The sequence below is a fragment of the Artibeus jamaicensis genome, unplaced genomic scaffold (genome assembly GCF_021234435.1).
Source record: "Artibeus jamaicensis isolate MK-2021 breed Jamaican fruit bat unplaced genomic scaffold, CSHL_Jam_final contig_3126, whole genome shotgun sequence".
Classification (NCBI taxonomy): domain Eukaryota; kingdom Metazoa; phylum Chordata; class Mammalia; order Chiroptera; family Phyllostomidae; genus Artibeus; species Artibeus jamaicensis.
In genome coordinates, this window is record NW_026521723.1 from 6,360,092 (window position 1) to 6,378,694 (window position 18,603).

The following is an 18,603-nucleotide window of genomic DNA, read 5'->3' on the forward strand; positions in this document are numbered from 1 at the left end:
TTCGTGAGTGCCTCTAGACACGTAAAAAGTGCTGTGTTTTAAGAGGCTTGGATATGATACAGACCTAGAGAATGGCTGCTAGACAATCAATACAATTCATGCGGGGGTCAAGGTATCTTCAAAGTAAAAGCTCCCCCAAGCGCATTTGTAAAGAAAAACGAAGGGCCAGGGCAATATGGTAAGAAATTCCTTTTTTTTCCTCCTAAAATATAAAATACAATTTGAGAAAAGAAACCCAATGTGAAAAATAATAATGAAAACTTAAAACTTGAAAAACTATAGACTCGATTCAACAGGCCCTTTTTTCCCCTCTTACAAAACTGCTCATTTATGTCAGAGAAATATTAAGATGATCCTTAATTCCAATACATGGGATTCAGTTTTAAAATGATTAACAAGGTGTTCTGCTAAGTGCCCTGAGTTTTTTGAAGACATGCTAAAATACTCTAGTTAGAAATGAGAAGAGATTTAAACATTCTTCTGGCAGACACTCAAACAACAAAGGAAATTAAGTCAGGTGGTGCATCCAACTTAAGACCATGTGGCAGAATTTGATGTTACTGAGTTCAGAGGAGTGGCCTATATACAAGGAAAAGATGATGAAACGTTAATTACTACATACCTGAGGCTACAGGACAGGGGTGGGCACACTGTGGGTTACGGGCCAAATCTGGTCATGCCCATTTGATTTCCAATGTCTATGGCTCCTTTCAAGCTGCAGCTGCAGAGCTGAGCAGTTGTGACAGAGTCTATGGCCTGCACAACCACAGATATTTACTGTCTGACCTTATACAGAAAAAGTTGGCCTAATCCTTCTACAGGTGCTCAAACCAAAGCAAACAAATGCACTTTGATGGAATTTCAGTGCCTCATTCCCAGAAGCCCCTTCCACAGCACCTTTCTGTTATGTCTGAGAGCACAGAATACAGGCCTAGGCCAGTGGGAAGACCCTCATGCATTTCAGCCTATCTTTGAATAACCTGGGTTGCGGAAAATAGAGTTCATCCCCGGAGTTTCAGGAAGTACCTGACCAACTTGTTTTAACTCAGTCTGGGACCCTGTGGTGAGACTGGACTGCCCTGGCAGTGAGGACCACCAGTTGGCCTTTAAGCTGGCCACTGACAGTGGTCCTCATTTCCTGTGTCTGGGATGGAAAGGATCAAAGCCAGTCACCAATGCTCCTCCTTTTCATCAATGACTACATTGTCATCTCCCTGCCTCTAGCTACGCTAACTATAACATCTGTAGATATTTTTTTAAATGGCCCTACATGCATATCCAGCTGCTCATACTTTTCACCACCAACAGGCCCCCAGGCCCAGCTCACTCAGTCCTCATGGAATGAATGAATGAGCAAGCTCAGCAGGCTCAGCAGGCTCAGCAGGCTCAGCAGCAGACGATGCGTTGAATTGAGTTATCAAGGTTTCGTCTTTGCCTCTGAGTCTCTGTCCTGCTTATGTGGTCCCTTTGGCTTCCTGGGTCCTGTCTCACAGGAACCTCCTTCAGTTCCTGTGGAGCTGCCTAAGCTTCATGGGGACATAGGACCTTGAACCTCATCTTGCCCTCAGGCAATATTTCCCTTGAGTTCTATAATTTACCTGGCTTATCCTTGATTGCTTGAGGAATCCTATACTTTACTCAAATTTTCCCAACATTCTACTCAGTTTCCTTAATATCCCTTCCTCTCCTAGCCCCGAAATCGGATTAAACCAAAGTTCTGTGATGCAATCTGTACTCACACACAGGACTCCACACAGAAAGAGCCTGGGAGGCTATTTGTGATGTGTTTGTAAACTATGCTCATCTTTTCTTTCCGGATGTACCTACTATAGTGATTATGAACCAATAACTATTTAAAATTCATGAACAGCCCACCCTTCCCTCCAGCCCACCTATTCCTTTTTCAGCCCCTTCACGGCTCCTGTCTAGTCTTCTGTGGCCCTGGCTGTTTGGTTCTCTGGCTTTTTTTTCCACTAAAATGATTATCATTGGTGAATGGCTCCCTGACATTCAGATGTACCTGATGAGGCTCTCTGAGGATTCATTTTTCCTTAGCTAGGTTTATTAATAGGCACAGGTTTGACATTACCTGAAATGAGTTTTTTTTTAACTGTACAAGAGGACATTCATTTTTGTTCCTCATGGAAGGAAGTAGGGCAACTATTAAGGCCCCATGTTTTCGCCCTTCATCAAAAAATTCTTTGAGACACTGACTCGGCAGAGCCTCTTTATTCCACCAGAAGCCGTCACCACAGTCGGTCCCAGAGCGGGGAGTGCCAATGAGGGGGAGCAAAGACAGCTCAAAGCCACAGAGGGCCAAATCTGGCTGGACGCCCTCATTAAAAACATGGCCCCCCGGGGGAGTTTTGTCTGAAAATGGGCTATGGGAAAGGGGTCAGCTCAATTGCACACGTTAACAGATTTTTTAAAAAATGTTTGATAAATGCACTGGGAGCAAGTTACCAGTTGAAACTTAGATTCAAATGATTTTCCTTGCTGACATAAGACATCAACTTAAGGGAACAGATCAGATAGATAATATAATCACAGTTAATTCCATGTGTTTGTAGTTGTGCCTTTGATCTATGGAGTGTGAAGTGCTTTGCCAACATCAGCTTACCAAGCTTCCTTACCACCTTCTGTGGCACGTGGGGGTTACTTTTATCCCCTCACTCCACTGAGAAGCTAAGAAGTGAAATGTCTGAAGTCATCAGCTCCGAGTGATGAAGTGAAGACAAGACCCGCCACCCAGAAATCCTGTCTGTTCTGCGTCCTGACTGTTCGGTCTCGGCTGCTTCAGTGGGGCCTCAATAAGCAGCTTAGCCCTTGGCTCGCTCCTCTCAAACAGATGGCTACAGAGACAGGCAGGGGGCATGTGAAAACTTGACTCTGACCTGACAGTCATTTTCATGTGCGGCATCAAATTTTTCATTCTTCTTCTCCACTGTTTAGCATTTTCAGTTTCTTCAGTATCCAGGAAAGAGACCTTTTTTATGAAGACCCAGAGAGTATATGCAGTAATTGTATATATAATTAAGCTTTTCTGTGCGAGTTTTTTTGAGTTTTGGATGGGAATAGAAGCTACTGAAATGTAAACAAAATTATAAAAACTGGCAGTAATTGTGTAGAGACATTCCTTGATAGTAACAGTGGTGAGCTTTCTAGAAATATTCTAGTGTACGGTTAGACTGGCTAAGTGTCTTTGAGAATGTTCCAACAAAGGTCTTAAAGTAGCCAAATGCAGCGAGTGCTGACAAAGGCAACTGTTGCTTGTCTAAATAATCTTAAATACCTAAATTTGTCTATTTCCTCATCTTTCTCTGAAAGCTTTCTTTCAAGTTCCGCTTTGGTTTCCAGGAGTTCAAGCTGGAAGCGAAGAATCTTGCTTTCATTACGTTCCAGAGCTCCCTGAAATACATAAATAAAAAGCACTAAATTAAGTCTTGGAGAGAAATTTCCTTTTCTTCTCAAAACATATGTCATAGTTCAAAATCAGGTCCCTGAAGTTTGGGACAGGATGAAACAAGTGATTCCTTGTGTTTGTTATGTTGTGATAGGCAGTTAGACAGACATGAGCAGAACAAGGTCGATGGGCCAGGTACAGAAGGTCCGTGGGGCCCGGAGTCCCCGGTGCCCAGCAACAGGAAAACAGGGGCCTTGCCCCCAGGGTCCCCTCTCCTCCCCTAGCAAATCGCTGGTTATGCAGTTTGAACCCCCTCACCTTTCACAGCACTGGTCATGCAGTTCAGACTCTCCCCTGTCACGTTGCTAGTCATGCGGGTTAGAGTCCCTCAGAGGGGATGCGAACAAGGGGACCAGAGAACAGCCCTTAAACATTAAGCCCCCCCCCCCCCGATGATGAGGTTCTGACTCACATCAATACATCTAGGCCTCAGCTCCAGGCCCAGAAAAGCAGCAAAGCCAGACCAGACAAGGGACCCCAACACTGGCATCTGGACCGGCAGCATTGACTAATGACTTCCTGCCCTGAAACCGGTCAGTCAGTGAGGGCCACAACCCTGAAAGGACACAGCTGGAAAGCTGATGAATATTCTGTTGGGACCCTTCCCTGAGACCTCCACGTAAATACCCTCAAAAAGGAGGACCCAGTAGGGCTCTCTCGGTGGAGCACACCTGTGCCTTGCCTCACTCCTTTCCCAGATGGGTTTTCCTTCCTTCTCTCTTTCTCCTAAGCTCCCAGGGCCCTTCTTTTTCTTCTGCAACTCGTTTCCTGAAGCCCATTTCTTCTACGGCTCACTGCTTCTAACCCCTGTGACTTCCCAAACTTCCTCTTATCGTTTGTGTTGGCTTTGAATTCTTTCTTAGCCAGAATCCAAGTCCTGAGGTTGTTGAACTGAGGTCCGATATCACCCCGCCGGTCTAAGCCCCGGTGTCATTTCACCTCCAGCAATGTCACTTAATAGCTTTGACCTTCTTAAGGTTTTTAGCTGTGGTTCAAGAACTAGAGTTCTAAAGCATTTTTAAATGAGAAAAGTTCAATCTTGCCTGTGACTACTTAAACTTTTAAAATTATTACTCTCGACTTTTTGTGATGCATTCCATCTTTGGAATAAATCAGTACAAGTATCAAAGCTAGAACAAGGATTCTATCTGAAATCTTCTTTAATTTTGGATGTCACCGAGGAATACAGAAAAAGCTGAAAGCGTTCAGAGAGCCAGAAACAGAATAGTGCGAACAGAATGGTGCCCAAATACTGTCATAAGAAGCGCAGGGAGGGAATTCAGGATGCATTTGACGCGTAACACTCAGTGTGGGCCACTATCACCATAATTATTACTACCGCTTCAAATGGGTTCCTCTGACAGGCAGGGAGATCTCCTGCCCTCTTGAATATTTAAAGATAAACAAAACAATTACCACCAGGGTTATTCTAAAGGTGACTCATGTTTAAAAATGCAGGTTTAATTAAATTGTTAAAGCCTGTTCTAAAAATAAAATTTGTGCAGAAGAAGAAACAAGCACTTGGAGGATGCCGAGGAGGACGCCTGTAAAGAGCGCAGGGGCGAAGACAAGCTCTCAGTCAGTTTGCGGTTGGCAGACAGTCCCGAGGGCAGGAGTGCTTTTTAGAGTGGGCTCTTCTGGGGAGCGATTCGCACGTACCGCTGAAAGTAAAGCTGAGTAGCAATTTCAGAGCAGAAATAAGAAAGGTGTTGGAGATTTTAATATAGCTGAAGGTCTTGATGCTGTTCCCTGAACACTACTTTCAATATAAAAGAAAATAAATCAAAAACAAATGCCTGGATAGCAATTTCCTCCTGGGGAATGCTGCCCTTTCTTTCCTTGGGGGAAACTGTCACCTCTCACCCCTCAGACCGCACTGAGATAGTGAATCTTTGGAGAAGGTGACCTGGGATAATTTGAGTTCTCTGACTTCAAAAATAATCTGATAAAGTTTCTCATAAAGGCTCACCCAGGAAAATAACCCAATTTTATAAATACATGTTCAAGTTGATGAAGTATTTATGGATGTGGCTGAAGACAAGGTTGGAGAAAATGAGAATAGAAGAGGATGCCATCTAGTGGCACAAGATGGTATGAGCGCTATGGCCCTACCAGCCTCACCTTTGATGTTCGTGCTGGTGGATTTAAAACATACAAAGATGTCTACTTGTCATACAGGACTCAAATTAAACCTAATCCTACCTCTCTTTGGATTGTCACAGTGCTTGAAATTTCTACCACAGAAGTTACTTCTTTGGCTTAAGGTAGTAGCTTTAGAAAGTCCCTAGCTTGGATGCCCAGAGAACAAACCAAAGGGAGCAAGTGAAGGCAGCAAGGTTTACCAAGTTGACGAGGGCCAGTCTTGCTAGGGAACGCCACACTGGGAATTGTTGGTATTTTGCACATAATGTACATGACTTTGGAAAACAGTTATGCGTCAAAAGGCAAGAGGAGAGCTGTGTGAAGAGCTGTCCACTGGATATCTGTACATGCAGAGGAGACAGGAGCACAGCTTCTGTTGGGCAGGCCTCTTACAGAAACGTAGCCATGAGGTGAATTTAACAGACACCGCTGGGCACAACATGGTCCTCTGAGGTCTAACGTTTCATTATCACACTTCCAAAAGGCCCCTGCCTAAGACCGATTGCCGTGTGGTCTACAACTCATTATCTCTGTTGGAGGCTGAGTGGGTGAGGCCGTGTGTTAACAGGACTGGGTGATGGTTCAGAGGGTGGGCTGAGAAAATGAAACTCAGCTGTGAGTAAAGAGGCTTCGCAGGGCTGACTACCTAACGTCCGTTTCCTTTTTAGTTCACCCTCTTTGATGAGAGATCTCCTCAGCAGTCCTTTTCCATCACCCCCAGGGGTAAAATCGGAGTTGTCCTGGACTTTTAATCCATACCTCTGAAAACATTCCTGGCAAGCAATATGCACACAACGAGCTTTCAGAAACAAACTGTCCAAAGTTTTCTGCGGGAAAAATGTTTTGACTGATTCTGTTTAGAGAAGAAGACGTATGAGGACATTTTTAACAATCAACAAACGTTCATGGGACCTCTTCTATGCCTGGGACAGTGCTATAGGCCAGGGCTTCTCAAACGTCCCCGTGAACCTGCACCACCAAGGGACCTGGTTAAAACGCAGATTCCGATTCAGTGAAACCAGGGGAAGGCCTGACCATCTAGGTTTCCAAAAACCTCCCTGGCGATGCCCATTTTGAGTGGTGAGGGTCGAGGCTCTGAGAATAAATTGGTGAACAACGCAGACGTGGTTTCTTGATTTCTGTTTTCATTACAACCAGGAGAGCTGAACCACTAGGACTGATCTTGCTCTCTGAGCCTCAGTTTCCTCATTTGACAAGTTAGACAATAGTTTGCTAGAGTAAAAACATGAAATAAGGCACATTAAGCCCCTGGTACAAAGCCTAGCATGTCGTCAGCACATGAGTAAGTGCCCCGCGTGACTGCTGGTGCTACAGGAGTGCAGACCTGCTTTGTCACAATGATGAAAACCTTTGCTCCCTGAACGTAATACCTCTGCTTCTTCCAGCGCCGCCTGGACTTCAGCCTTCTCTTGTTCAATCTGTTTGTTGACCTTTTCCATTTCACTTAACTTCTTGTCTCCTTCTCTCAGTTGATTTGTCAGATTAGAAATCTCTTCTGAAAGGGGGAGAAAAGCAAAGTTAGTGAGAGGATCTGGTCTCAGACCCATGACACCAGACGGCACGGACTGTTCCCAGAGGTCCTGTGGGACCACAGGCGTGCCGTCCTTGGGAACTTGGTGGCAAGGCTGCCCCTGGCACATAAGGGACGTTTGTTTGAGTTAGAAAAAGGCATCCCTTCTTCAATGTATTCTTTTGTCATCTGCCAGAAGGTTGCCTATAGCAGCTGGTGAGCATAGTGCTTCTTCGAGGATTGTGTACAGCTTCCCAAGGCGCTCCTATGTGCTGGAGCCAGGCCAGATTCCTCCTGGCCGGGCTCTGAAATGCAGACCTGGAATCCTCACATTTCCCAGGTAAGTGCTTCGATGTCAGCACCGGTGACTGCTGTTTTGTCAGCTGCTGCTTGATACCAGGATTGGTTTCTAAAGCAAAAGCCAGCTCATTGTATGTCCGAAGCCAATGCAATGAGCTCAGATAAACCAAAGAATCTGAAGGAGCTCAAGCTCTTGAGAGTCGGTGGCTAGCTTCTCACAGAGACAAGCCTTTGACAGAGTAAGGCATCCAAACCACCTGATGTTGGTATTGTCCATTCTGCCTCTTTGTGAAGGATTCTGCCACTGCCTAAGGCAGGGGTGTCAAACTCACGTTCACTGGGGGCCACATCAGCCTCACAGCTGCCTTCAAAGGACCGAATGTAACCTTAGGACTGTATAAATGTAACTACTCCTTAACAGTTAAGTGAGAGCTCCATGCTGTTGCCAGGTAGAAACAAGGTGCTGGGCTGGGTAAAACAAGGTGGAGGGCCAGATTTGTCCTACAGGCCTTGTGTTTGCCACCTGTGACCTAAGAGGTGTGGAGTGGGGCCAAGTGTCTGGGCATCACCCACAGACTGGCATCAGTAGGAGGAGACGGCTTGCCTCTCCTCTGGTTCTGGGATCTGAGATCCCAGGCTGTGCTGTGATGTGACAAGAATTTTAAAAAGTTACAGAAACAAACCCACTGGACAGCATTTCTCATGTGAATAATAAACCCTTCCCTAATAAGCTCTCCCCAGAAGAAATATTTACAAGAGAAAGCCCAGGGTAATAGATCTCTACTGACCACACCTTAGAATCACTTGCAGATCTTTATAAATAGGCTTCTGCCCGAGCTTCTGCCCAAGCCCCATCCAGACCAGTACGGTCCCCGGAGGAGCAGCACTGGCCTCACCTGGGAACTTGCCAGCAATGCGAATTCTCAGACCTCTCCCAGACCTAGTGAATCACAAGCTCTCTAGATGGGGCCACCCAACTGTTTGAGCAAACCCTCCAGTTGCCACAGATAAGCTGAAGTTTTCCCACCTCTGTTCCTGCAACTCTCACATGCCCAGTCAGGGACTGGATCATGGGTACAGGTCAACACAGAAAGGGAGCTTTATTTATCCCTCCAACGGTAATAAACTTGCTCCCAAGGCACCTCGGGTTTTGATGCACATAACGGTTAGTGCTGGTGTAATCTGGCAGCCGCTTTCAAGGGCTGTTTGGCACATCTCAAAATTTGAAAATTCATTCCTTTAACCTAGCAATTTCATGTCTACAACTCTATCCTACTGAAATATTTTTTTTTACATGTCCGCAAATATATGGGCAGGGATGTATAATATAAAATTCTGTATAATTGTGAAAAATATCTAAAATAAATAAAACGTACTTAAATAAGCATTAGCCATCCTTATAAAACACTGTGTATCTACTGACGATCACGTGGTAGGTGTCCATGCGAAGACTCACGAGCGCGTGGGAAGGTGGCCCAGGCAAGGACTGGGGTGATGCGCTAGAGTCAGGCCGGCTGGGCTCAAGTCTCACGTCTGCTACTTATCAACCTTGAATTTGGACAAGTTCTTAACCTTCTGTGACTCCACATAATCTGCATTTCACAGATAAAAGAAAACTGACACATAAGACTGTCCTGAGCATTAAACAATAATTGTATATAAAACAGTGCCTGGCACCTAGTATGGGCTATAGAACTAATTGTTACATTAGAAAGCATACGGATAAACAAAATATAAAAAGTGTAGAATAATGTGTAATTTGAGTAAAAAACACTCGCATGGGTATACATACAGAAAATCTTGGTAAGGCCAGGGATATAAAGTAATTCTTAATTGTAGCCTCCTTTGCAGAATAGAATTGGGATTAAAGATAGAAAAGTGGTCTAATTTTTAGAATAAAAATACTATCTGTAGTAAAGCAAATGTTAAGTATGATTAAATGGAGGAGTTAAAACCCGAGTGAGACCACACCAATGCTGGAGCGTTTGCCCAGGAGGACAGTCTTGCCCTGGAAGCCAGGGCTCTGCCGGAGCGCCTTGCCCCCCGCGCTGGCTCCAAGCCCCGTGCAGAGTACCTAGGAGGTTGCTGTTCTCTTTCCGCAGGGTCTCCTGGCTCATGGTGCTCTCCTCATAGGCCTGCCTGAGCTTCAGGAGTTCGGCACTGAGCGCCCGGGTCTCCTTCTGAGAGGCATCCAGCATCTCCTGGGACTCTGTGTGCTTCTGCCTCCAGTCATCCAGGCACTTGTCAAAGTGTCGCTGCTTCTGGTCCATCGAGGCTGCCACAGACTGGGCCTTGCCAAGGTCCGCCAGGGCGTCCCCCAGCTCCAGCTGCAGTCGGTGCCTGGCCCTCTCCAGGGAGGCGGTTCTGGCATTGGCCACACCCACGGCCTCAGCAGCTTCCTGCAACCTGATTGCTAGCTTCTTCCTGAGAAACAGGGACCCAAAAGGCCACGTGAAGACACAGTCCTACAGAACTCACCCAGTCTGTACTTGATTAAACACAGTGCTTGGGGACAGAAGAGCGTGGCCGCTGAGGCTGGCTTAATAGAATGAAGCAAAAGCAGTTTGTGTCTGAAAACGACCTCCTTGTGCTTATAGAACCCAAATGTCTACTGACCATCCTGTGGCTCCTGTGACCATCTGTCCTTTATTTTCCCCTACCCCTTCCCAACCTGGACTTGGAACTGAGGGTCTCCAAACCCCTGTATTTGCTCACCTTAAACTCTAACTGAGCAAGGAAGCATACAGACTTTATTGATGAAAGAAATGGGAGAAAGAGAAAGATTGTACTGGGTACCCCACCAACAGCAAGCAACTATCAAAATCCTTTAGCAATCCTTAGTTGCTAAAGAGTTCCTCAGCTATGTTGCTTTCAAAGAACATTTGTTGGCTCTCTCCTGTCTAAATTATCTCTTTTCTTTAAATGTCTTTTCCACCTCAGCTCCTCTGCCCAACTTTGCTCACCCCAATCCATCCTATTGTTAAGCTCATTTAACAGGTGCCACTACTCTCAGGCAGTACCTTGGCCTCTATTTGCATCTCCTGGGGTGAAATGGTTTATTAAGGTACCTCTTCCACTCCACCATGATACAATGCTTGAGGGCTTCCTAATGGATAAAACATGTCCCCTTGCTAACATCTCCTTCCGGGACACTGGCAGTCCCGTTCTTATGCTTCTTAGATGAAAGATACTGTAAGTACCAAAGTTTTTCTCATCTACTGTTATTAAACAGAAAAAGGTCCTCAGGACTTCACATGTGCCACACCACTGGCCCAAGAGAGCAATGTGGCCAGAAAACCCCTTTCTGTGGGACTGCTGTGAAAACCGGTCTGTGCTCAGTGTCCAGGAAGGAGCTGGGCTGCACCAGCTTTTCTTTGCTCACTGGCTTCCTAAACTTGGTCACTTCCTGTCTCCGCTGCACTTTTCTTCACTGGTAAGAGGAGCTTCTAATGTACCACATAGTGACCACGGTTAACAGCACTGTGTTGTATAATGGAAAGTTGCTACGAGAGTAGAGCTTTAATGTTCTCACCATAACAGCAACAATAATAACAAGTGGTGATTAGCGAGGAAGAAGATGTATTAACTAACATTACTGTGGCCAAGATTTTGCAATATATACATGTAACTTCGTACATCAAACTTACACATGTTAGATGTCAATTGTATCTCAATAAAGCTGAGAAAAAGAGGATGTTTTATCCCACCTAAAACAGAGATCACATAAAATAATTACATGTATTTTACCTACTTTACCAATGCTCGATGGGTACCAGAAAATAGGAATTTTACTTTGGGCGACCAACCCTGCTGGTGCCCAGAACTGAGGGGTTTCAGCAGAACACAGCACACTCAGAGCCAGAATCAGGCTTGTCCAGGACAACTGTGACAAGGCGGTCACCCTTGTTTCACTGACAATGTTCGGCATTGAACACTGACTACCATTTTGCTCCTCAACTTGCCAACTGAAGTGCCTTCTTAGTTGTCTAGAATATGCATGGAGATGTGGAAGACTGGGAGGCCTAATCCTTATTGTTGTCTGATTTGGAACCAGAAGCAGTAAACCGGGTTTCATGTGAGCTAGATTCTGCTAAAGTAACTCATCATGTGAACCCAAGCCTGGAAACCAAGAGAGAAACCTCAACTTTCCAATGAAAAAAACATAGAATCCTACATTTGTGTATGTGTTTGACTCTACAGCCCTGAGGTGATTTAGAGAGAAAGCATAATACAGACAATGCTATATTGAACTGAAGTTCAACTAAGTTTAAAGCAAAAATAGTTTTCAGGTATGACCATATTACAATATTTTTCTTCAGTTGTCATGTGCGACAGAGCAATTTTTTAGTTCCAACAAATCCATGTGGTCATAAAATAGTCTATATACTTACCCTCTTTTCTACTCACCCATGTCCCCTACCCCCCAAGAAAACCCTTATAAAACAGAATGACTGGTAGGTGTCACTTTCACCCAAATTCTTCATATTAGAAGAAAAAAAATCTTTCTTCAGAAGCAAATGCCATATTTTTGACATGAAGAGCTGTTTTAGTTGAAAGCCCCGCTTTTCTGTGGTCCAGAGTTTGTAAAACACCAGGCATTTTCTGCCTCTGCCATCCCAAAGCCCTGTTTCGGTTGCTGTGGCTGTGGAGATGGGTCACTTGGTACTCGTTCTGGATCAGAACCCAGCAGCTGTTCAACAACTACACAGTGATGGATCGTGAAGAGTTAGTTGGGTGAAGAACTGAAAAACGATATTTTTGGCTGAAGCTGAAAAGAAATGTATCAATCTGCCCTGGATTTTTGCCAGGCTACCGAGTCAGGGGCACATTGTTCTGAGTAAGCCTTTAATGCTTATAAGCTGGGGTTGTTTGACATTTTCTCTCAAAGACACATAGTCTCTTGATCTTTGAGGAAAATGCTTCAGTGCTACACCCTGGTACCAAGTCTGGATTCATTTGGGCCCCAAACTTCTGTAGTTCCTGAGAAGAACTTCTAAAGCCTTTATGTAGTATTGGCTATAAAACTGATATTCTAACCCTAGAGGTAGCCTGAGGGTGACTTGTTTTCAAAGAAACCTTTACCCCATAAGGCATAGCGACAGATCCTAACATGTTTCTGACTTCTCCCTATCATCTCCACAGACCAGTTTGTAGTCTACAGATGGTGAACCAGAGACACAGTGACTTTAATGTATAGAGACCTGCACAGATATGAACTCAATTGCCTTGGTAAATTAAATATAGAATTTTAAGTGCTAGCCTATTTTCAAACCATAACTCAGTCACATCTTCTATGAAGACATCCCTTGTGGCCTAGAAAGAGCATCCTTACTCCCTCCAGGTCCTCTCTGTAGCATTTACTATTTGGTATTTATAGTTTTTATTGTTTAGCCCCCCCTAGAGCATGTACTTCTTGCCAGTGGTGGCTTTTTCACCTTTGGTCTTTGGTTTGTCCATGCACTTGGCCTTAAGGACAGAGTCCCTATTCTCCTGCTCCTTTTTGTAACTAACTCCAGGTTCAAGGTCACCTTGCTCTACTCACTTGGCATCCTCCAAGTCTTCAGTGCTCTGGATGGCATCATCTTCATACTTCATTCTCCACTGCAGCACTTCAGCACTGCCTTTGGACACAGCCCGACGCAGCTCAGCCTTGGCCTCCTGCTCTTCTTCATATTGCTCTCGGAGCAGGTCACAGTCATGCTTGGCTGACCGCAGGGACTGGGCTAGGGCACTCTGCGACTAGATGGGACACAATACATATTGGAAAAAGACACCACCATAATTAACAACCAAAGGATTGGAGGTGACATCATTTTTTTTAGATAAGGTTAATAACATCCTGCCACAAGTTGAAGCTGAACCTGAACCTGGTAAGATAATACCGGGAAGAGACTTTGGGACAATAAGAAAAAGACTAGAGTTTCTAATTGCTGCTGTTAAAACAGGAGAGAGAGTTCTATTTGGGGAAATGCCAGCCTGACTTCAACAATAGACAAGGCCTGGAATTCTGGGAAAATTGTGGAAGGCAAAGGTAGCTAGAACATTATCATCTAGGCAATAAGATTTAGCAATATAAAAGATTCAGATCTTGTGTGGACTACAAAGGACCACTGAATTTAGTCTAGCCTTTTCATTCCATTGGTGAGGAAAACAAAATCTTTTATTTCACAAGTGAATCTCTGACAACATATCTCATCACTTTAAAACTGCACCATCCAAAAGAAATTTCTGTAGTGAGGAAAATATTCCACATGTACACTGTCCAATGTGGAAAACCACTAGCCACATGTAGCTCCTGAACATCCAAAAGGTCCCAAGTACAATGTATGGGCCAAACTGCATTTTATTAATATTCATTTTTAATATTAAATTTTAATTAATATCACCTTAAACTTAGAGAACAACCATCATTCAAACCACCGGAAACCTGAATGGAAGTCCTACAACTAGGGCTCTAAAGAAGAAGCCACACCAAGACTGGTCAGAGGAGCAGAGATGAGGAACAGGCTAGTCCCATACCAACATATTGCAAGTGAAAATTGGGAAATATATCTCAGCTAAAGAGGTCCCACTGAGAGGCAAGGGGCCCCAGCCTCACACCAGGCCCCCCAGCCCAGCGTTCCGGTGCCAAAAAGAGAAGTCCTCGTAACTGCAGGCTTTGAAAACCAGCAGGGATTGTGGTTGAGTGAACCTGAGGGCTTTTGGAGTTCCAGGCAGTTCCTCTAAAAGAGCCCACATATAGGCTTACCCTGATTCACTCACTCTGAGCTCCAGCACTGGGACAGCAACTCAAAAGGCACCAGGCACATACAGAAAGGAACAGAATTGTCTGGCACCAGGGCAAGAGCTGGAGGTGCAGCTTTCTGCCAGACAAAAGTGTTGACAGAGGCCATTATTCATTTTCTGAGTTCAACCCCAACAAAATCAGCAGGCAGCCACCCTGTCTGATTTTCCATCAACCTGGCTATCACTGTTCACCTCACCCTGCTGATTTTCTGACATCCTGCATCACCCAACTTGTGAACCCACCTAACTTGTGGGTACACCCAAGCTCTTTCCAGTGGCTTTTCTATATGAATGGCCTGTCTTGACTCATACTTCAGACATTCCTAAAACCTCTCGAACAAGAAAAAACTGGCCTCAGCATGCCCTGTACCTCTCACTAAGTGGACCCAGGCCCAACACTATCAGCAGCTGGCCTTGGGTTACAGCTTGGCCTCACCTGGGCACCGCCAAGCCCAGCACTAGGAGTAGCCACCTGAAAACTGCTTTTTAGCTTATTCCAGGTGGCCCTAGGCAGAACATAGGTGATTGCTGACCTTGGTCGACAACTTCCAGTAGGCTCCAGAGCCAGTGTACCTGGTAGACAGCTTCAGACCATGCTGAAGCACCACCCACCCACCTCCACAAGCAACACACTCAAGGAACAAACTCAGTAGGCACCAGAGCCCTGCTGAAGTAAGTCCTGCTGTGTGGGGTGGGCCCCTGCACAGCTGATCCTCCAAAGTGGGTTGTGGTTGCAGCCAGTCTTTGCAGCTGATCAACCTGGGAGTAAATCCCTCCCACTGAGGTGCCAACAGCAATCAAGGCAAACTACAACAGGAGGGTGTACACAGCCCACATGGTGGATAAGGTGAAGGGGCACACCTAGAGTGCCCAGCTCAGGTGATTGTGGAGGCTGTGACACTTGACCCTGTAGAACATCTACTATATGAGGCCACTCTACCAAGCCTGGGAGATGTAGCAGCTCCACCTAATACATAGAAACAAGCACAGGGAGGCTGCCAAATGAGGAAATAAAAAAACATGACCCAAATGAAAGATCAGCACAAAACTCCAGAAAAAGAACAAAATGGAGACAAGCAATCTATCAGCTACAGAGTTCAAAACACTGCTTATTAGGATGCTCAGTGAACTTAGTGAGAACCTCAATAGCATAAAAAAGATTCAGTCGGATTTGAAGGATACAATAACTGAAATGAAGAACAATTTACAGGGTATCAACAGTAGAGTAGATGAAACCAGGAATCAAATCAGCAATTTGGAAGATAAGCAAGCAAAACCCACCCAATTAGAACAGCAAAAAGACCTGGCTGGTGTAGCTCAATGGATTGAGTGTGGGCCTGCGAACCAGACAATCGCGGTTCGATTCCCAGTCAGGGCACATGCCCAGGTTGCAGGCAGGTTCCCTGCAGGCCAGTTCCCAGCAGGGGATGCACAAATGCAACCATACATTGATGTTTCTCTCCCTCTCTTCTGCCCTTCCCCTCTAAAGATAAATAAATAAAATCTTTTAAAAAAGGAAGTTACTTTAATCTTTAAAAAAAGGAAGTTACTTTAAAGATATACAGTAAACATTAAAAAAAAAACAGCAAAAAGAAAAAAGAATCCCCAAAATGAAGACAATGTAAGGAGACAATGTAAGGAGCCTCTGGGACAACTTCAAAGATACCAACATTCATATCATGGGGGTGCAGGGAGATAAGGTAGAGCATGAAATTGAAAACCTACTGGAAAAAAACAATGACAGAAAATTTCCCTAACCTGGTGAAGGAAATGGATATACAAGTCCAGGAAGCACAGAGAATCCTAAACAAGATGAACCCAAAGAGGATCACACCAAGGTACATCATAATTAAAATGTCAAAGAATAAAGACAAAGAGAGAATTTTAGAAGCAGCAAGCAAAAATTAGTTACTTATGAGGGAGCTCTCATAATACCATCAGCTGGTTTCTCAACAGAAACTTTGCAGGCCAGAAGGGATTGGGAAGAAATATTCAAAGTGATAAAAACCAAGGGCTTACAAGATTTCTCTACCCAGAAAAGCTATCATTTTGAATCCAAGGACATATACAGAGCTTCCCAGGCAAGAAAAAGCTAAAGGTGTTCACCACCAAACTAGTACTATATGAAATATTAAGAGGTCTTCTTTAAGAAGAAAAAGAAAAAGATAAAAAGTATGAACAATAGCCCTGACCAGTGTGGTTCAGTTGCTTGGGCATTGACCTGCAAAGTGAAAGGTTCCCAGTTTGATTCCTGGTCAGGGCACATGCCTGGTTGTGAGTCTGACACCAGCCGAGGTTTGTGCAAGAGACAACAGATCAATGTTTCTCTCAGTCTCTTTCTCCCTCCTTTCCCCACTCTCTAAAAATAAGTAAAATCTTTAAAAAATATGAACAATGAAAGGGCAGTAGATACACATCTATCAATAACTGAATCTAAAAAACAAAATAAATGAACAGAACAGAAACAGAGTCATAGATACAGAGAATATTTTGATGGTTGCCAGATGGGAGTGGATTGGGGGGTGAAAAATGTGAAGGGATTAAGAAGTACAAACTGGTTGTTTCATAAAACAAGTCATGGGGATATAAAGTACAGCATAGGGAATATAGTCACTAATCCTTTAATAACTATGTATGGTATCAGATGGGTACAAGAGTCATCAGATGATCACTTAATAAGTTATATAATGTCTATTATTGAGGTATGCACCTGAAACTAATATATATTGTATGTCAACTGTAATTAAAAATAAAAATGATTAACAAAATTTAAATTTAGAGAGTCACCTATAGTGTAGTAGTAGCTACTATTATGTGTCCAGTAGCTACTGGACAGCAGAGGTGAGTTTAGTGAACATTTCACCACTTGCATGGTGGTCTGGTGAACCCAGAAGCATAGTTCCTAGGAGATAACCTAGTCTAGTGAGAAAAACAGGGGATCTCTACTAGTCCTCGTGTGTCCTTTATGCAAACTTTAAAAATGCACTGTTAGGCAGATGCAGCTGAGACCACAAGGCTTAATTAATGGCAGCCTCCACCAGACACCCATGGTTGGTGAATGAGGAGCCAAAATATGCAATGACCCTGAGAAAGGTACATACTTTGCAACCTGATAAACTTGGCTTCAAATTGGGATACTTCCTCTTATTTAATATATATTTATCGAGCACCTGTTCTAGACATTAGTGTTTCAGAAGTCTCACAGACAAAGTCTTTGCTCTAAGAAGCCAAAAAGGAGTAAGAGGATACACAAAGCAAACATGTAAACAAATTAATAATAATATAGCTAACAGCAGTAAGACAATAAAACTGACTAATGTGATCTAGAATAGTTAGCTCCTTCTCATCATCCCCAAAGACCTTGGAGAGGGGCCTCCGAGCAATGGAAATGGCAGCTACAAAAGGCCTAGGGCAGGAATGATGGCAGCTATTTAAGAGGCAGAGAGGAGCCAGGGGGACTGCAGGGAAGTAAACGAGGAAAGCAGATGTATGAGGTGAGATCACGGAAGGAGGCTGGAGCACGAGCAAAGGGGCCTTGTAGGCCAATTGGAAGGTACTGGGAAGGCAGCCAGAATGACATTCTAATATATAAATCAAGTCATTTCACCACCTGAGTAAATTCCTTCACAGTCAACTAGTAGCTATATGACCTTGGACAAGTTATTTGTCATCTGAGTTTGGTTTCTTCATGTATAAAGATATAATTCTACCTGCTTTATGTGACACATGAAGATTGAGGTAACATGAGAAAAGCATAATGTCTGATGCACAAACCATAGCAGTAATTTAACAACTTGTGTATAATATTAAAAAAAAGGAGAGTGAAGGAAATAAAATATTTAAAGACAGAAATCTCAAGATTCAACAACATTCACCCCTGAGAGCCAATGTCTTTACGGTTGAGATTATGTACAAGTAAGGCAATTTGGGGTCTTAGTATCAAGAAGACTTGAATATCAACTAAAAATTAGCTTGAAATGCCAGGGCTCAAAGAACTCATTTCTCACATTAGTCACTATGCTTTCACCTTAAAGAATTGCTTTCACTGAGGTCACTTACTAGCAACATTATATATTATCGTAGGAAGAAATTACTAATATCTATAATTTATTGACAACTTCAAAATAATATTGAGCTAAGTTAGCTCCATTTATTTTATTTTGGTCTTTTATTAAATTCCACTTCTTAGTGCAATTCAAAATCAAAGATCCATAAAGAAACTTGCTGACTTTCTGTGCAAGAAGTAATGCAAAATGGAAACACATACTTCGCTTGCTCTAAATCTGACAAACCAGAGATGCAATGTGAATCACTGAGGAAACTCCTTCAGTGATCAGTGTCCTTCCCAGCACATACAAGGGCCGACATGTTTTTCTCCCTG

General features: G+C 43.9%; 1 protein-coding gene across 1 annotated transcript in view; it reads right to left on the minus strand.

The window, feature by feature from the left end:
- Positions 1–18,603, minus strand: part of MYH15 (myosin heavy chain 15) — a 135,827-nt gene that overhangs the window by 25,841 nt on the left and 91,383 nt on the right. The window contains exons 30-33 of the mRNA XM_037148869.2: positions 12,979–13,175; positions 9,511–9,860; positions 6,997–7,121; positions 3,293–3,408 (exon numbers count right to left, since the gene is read on the minus strand). Coding sequence (XP_037004764.2) covers positions 3,293–3,408; positions 6,997–7,121; positions 9,511–9,860; positions 12,979–13,175 — 788 coding nt within the window. The remainder of the gene's footprint in view (positions 1–3,292; positions 3,409–6,996; positions 7,122–9,510; positions 9,861–12,978; positions 13,176–18,603) is intronic.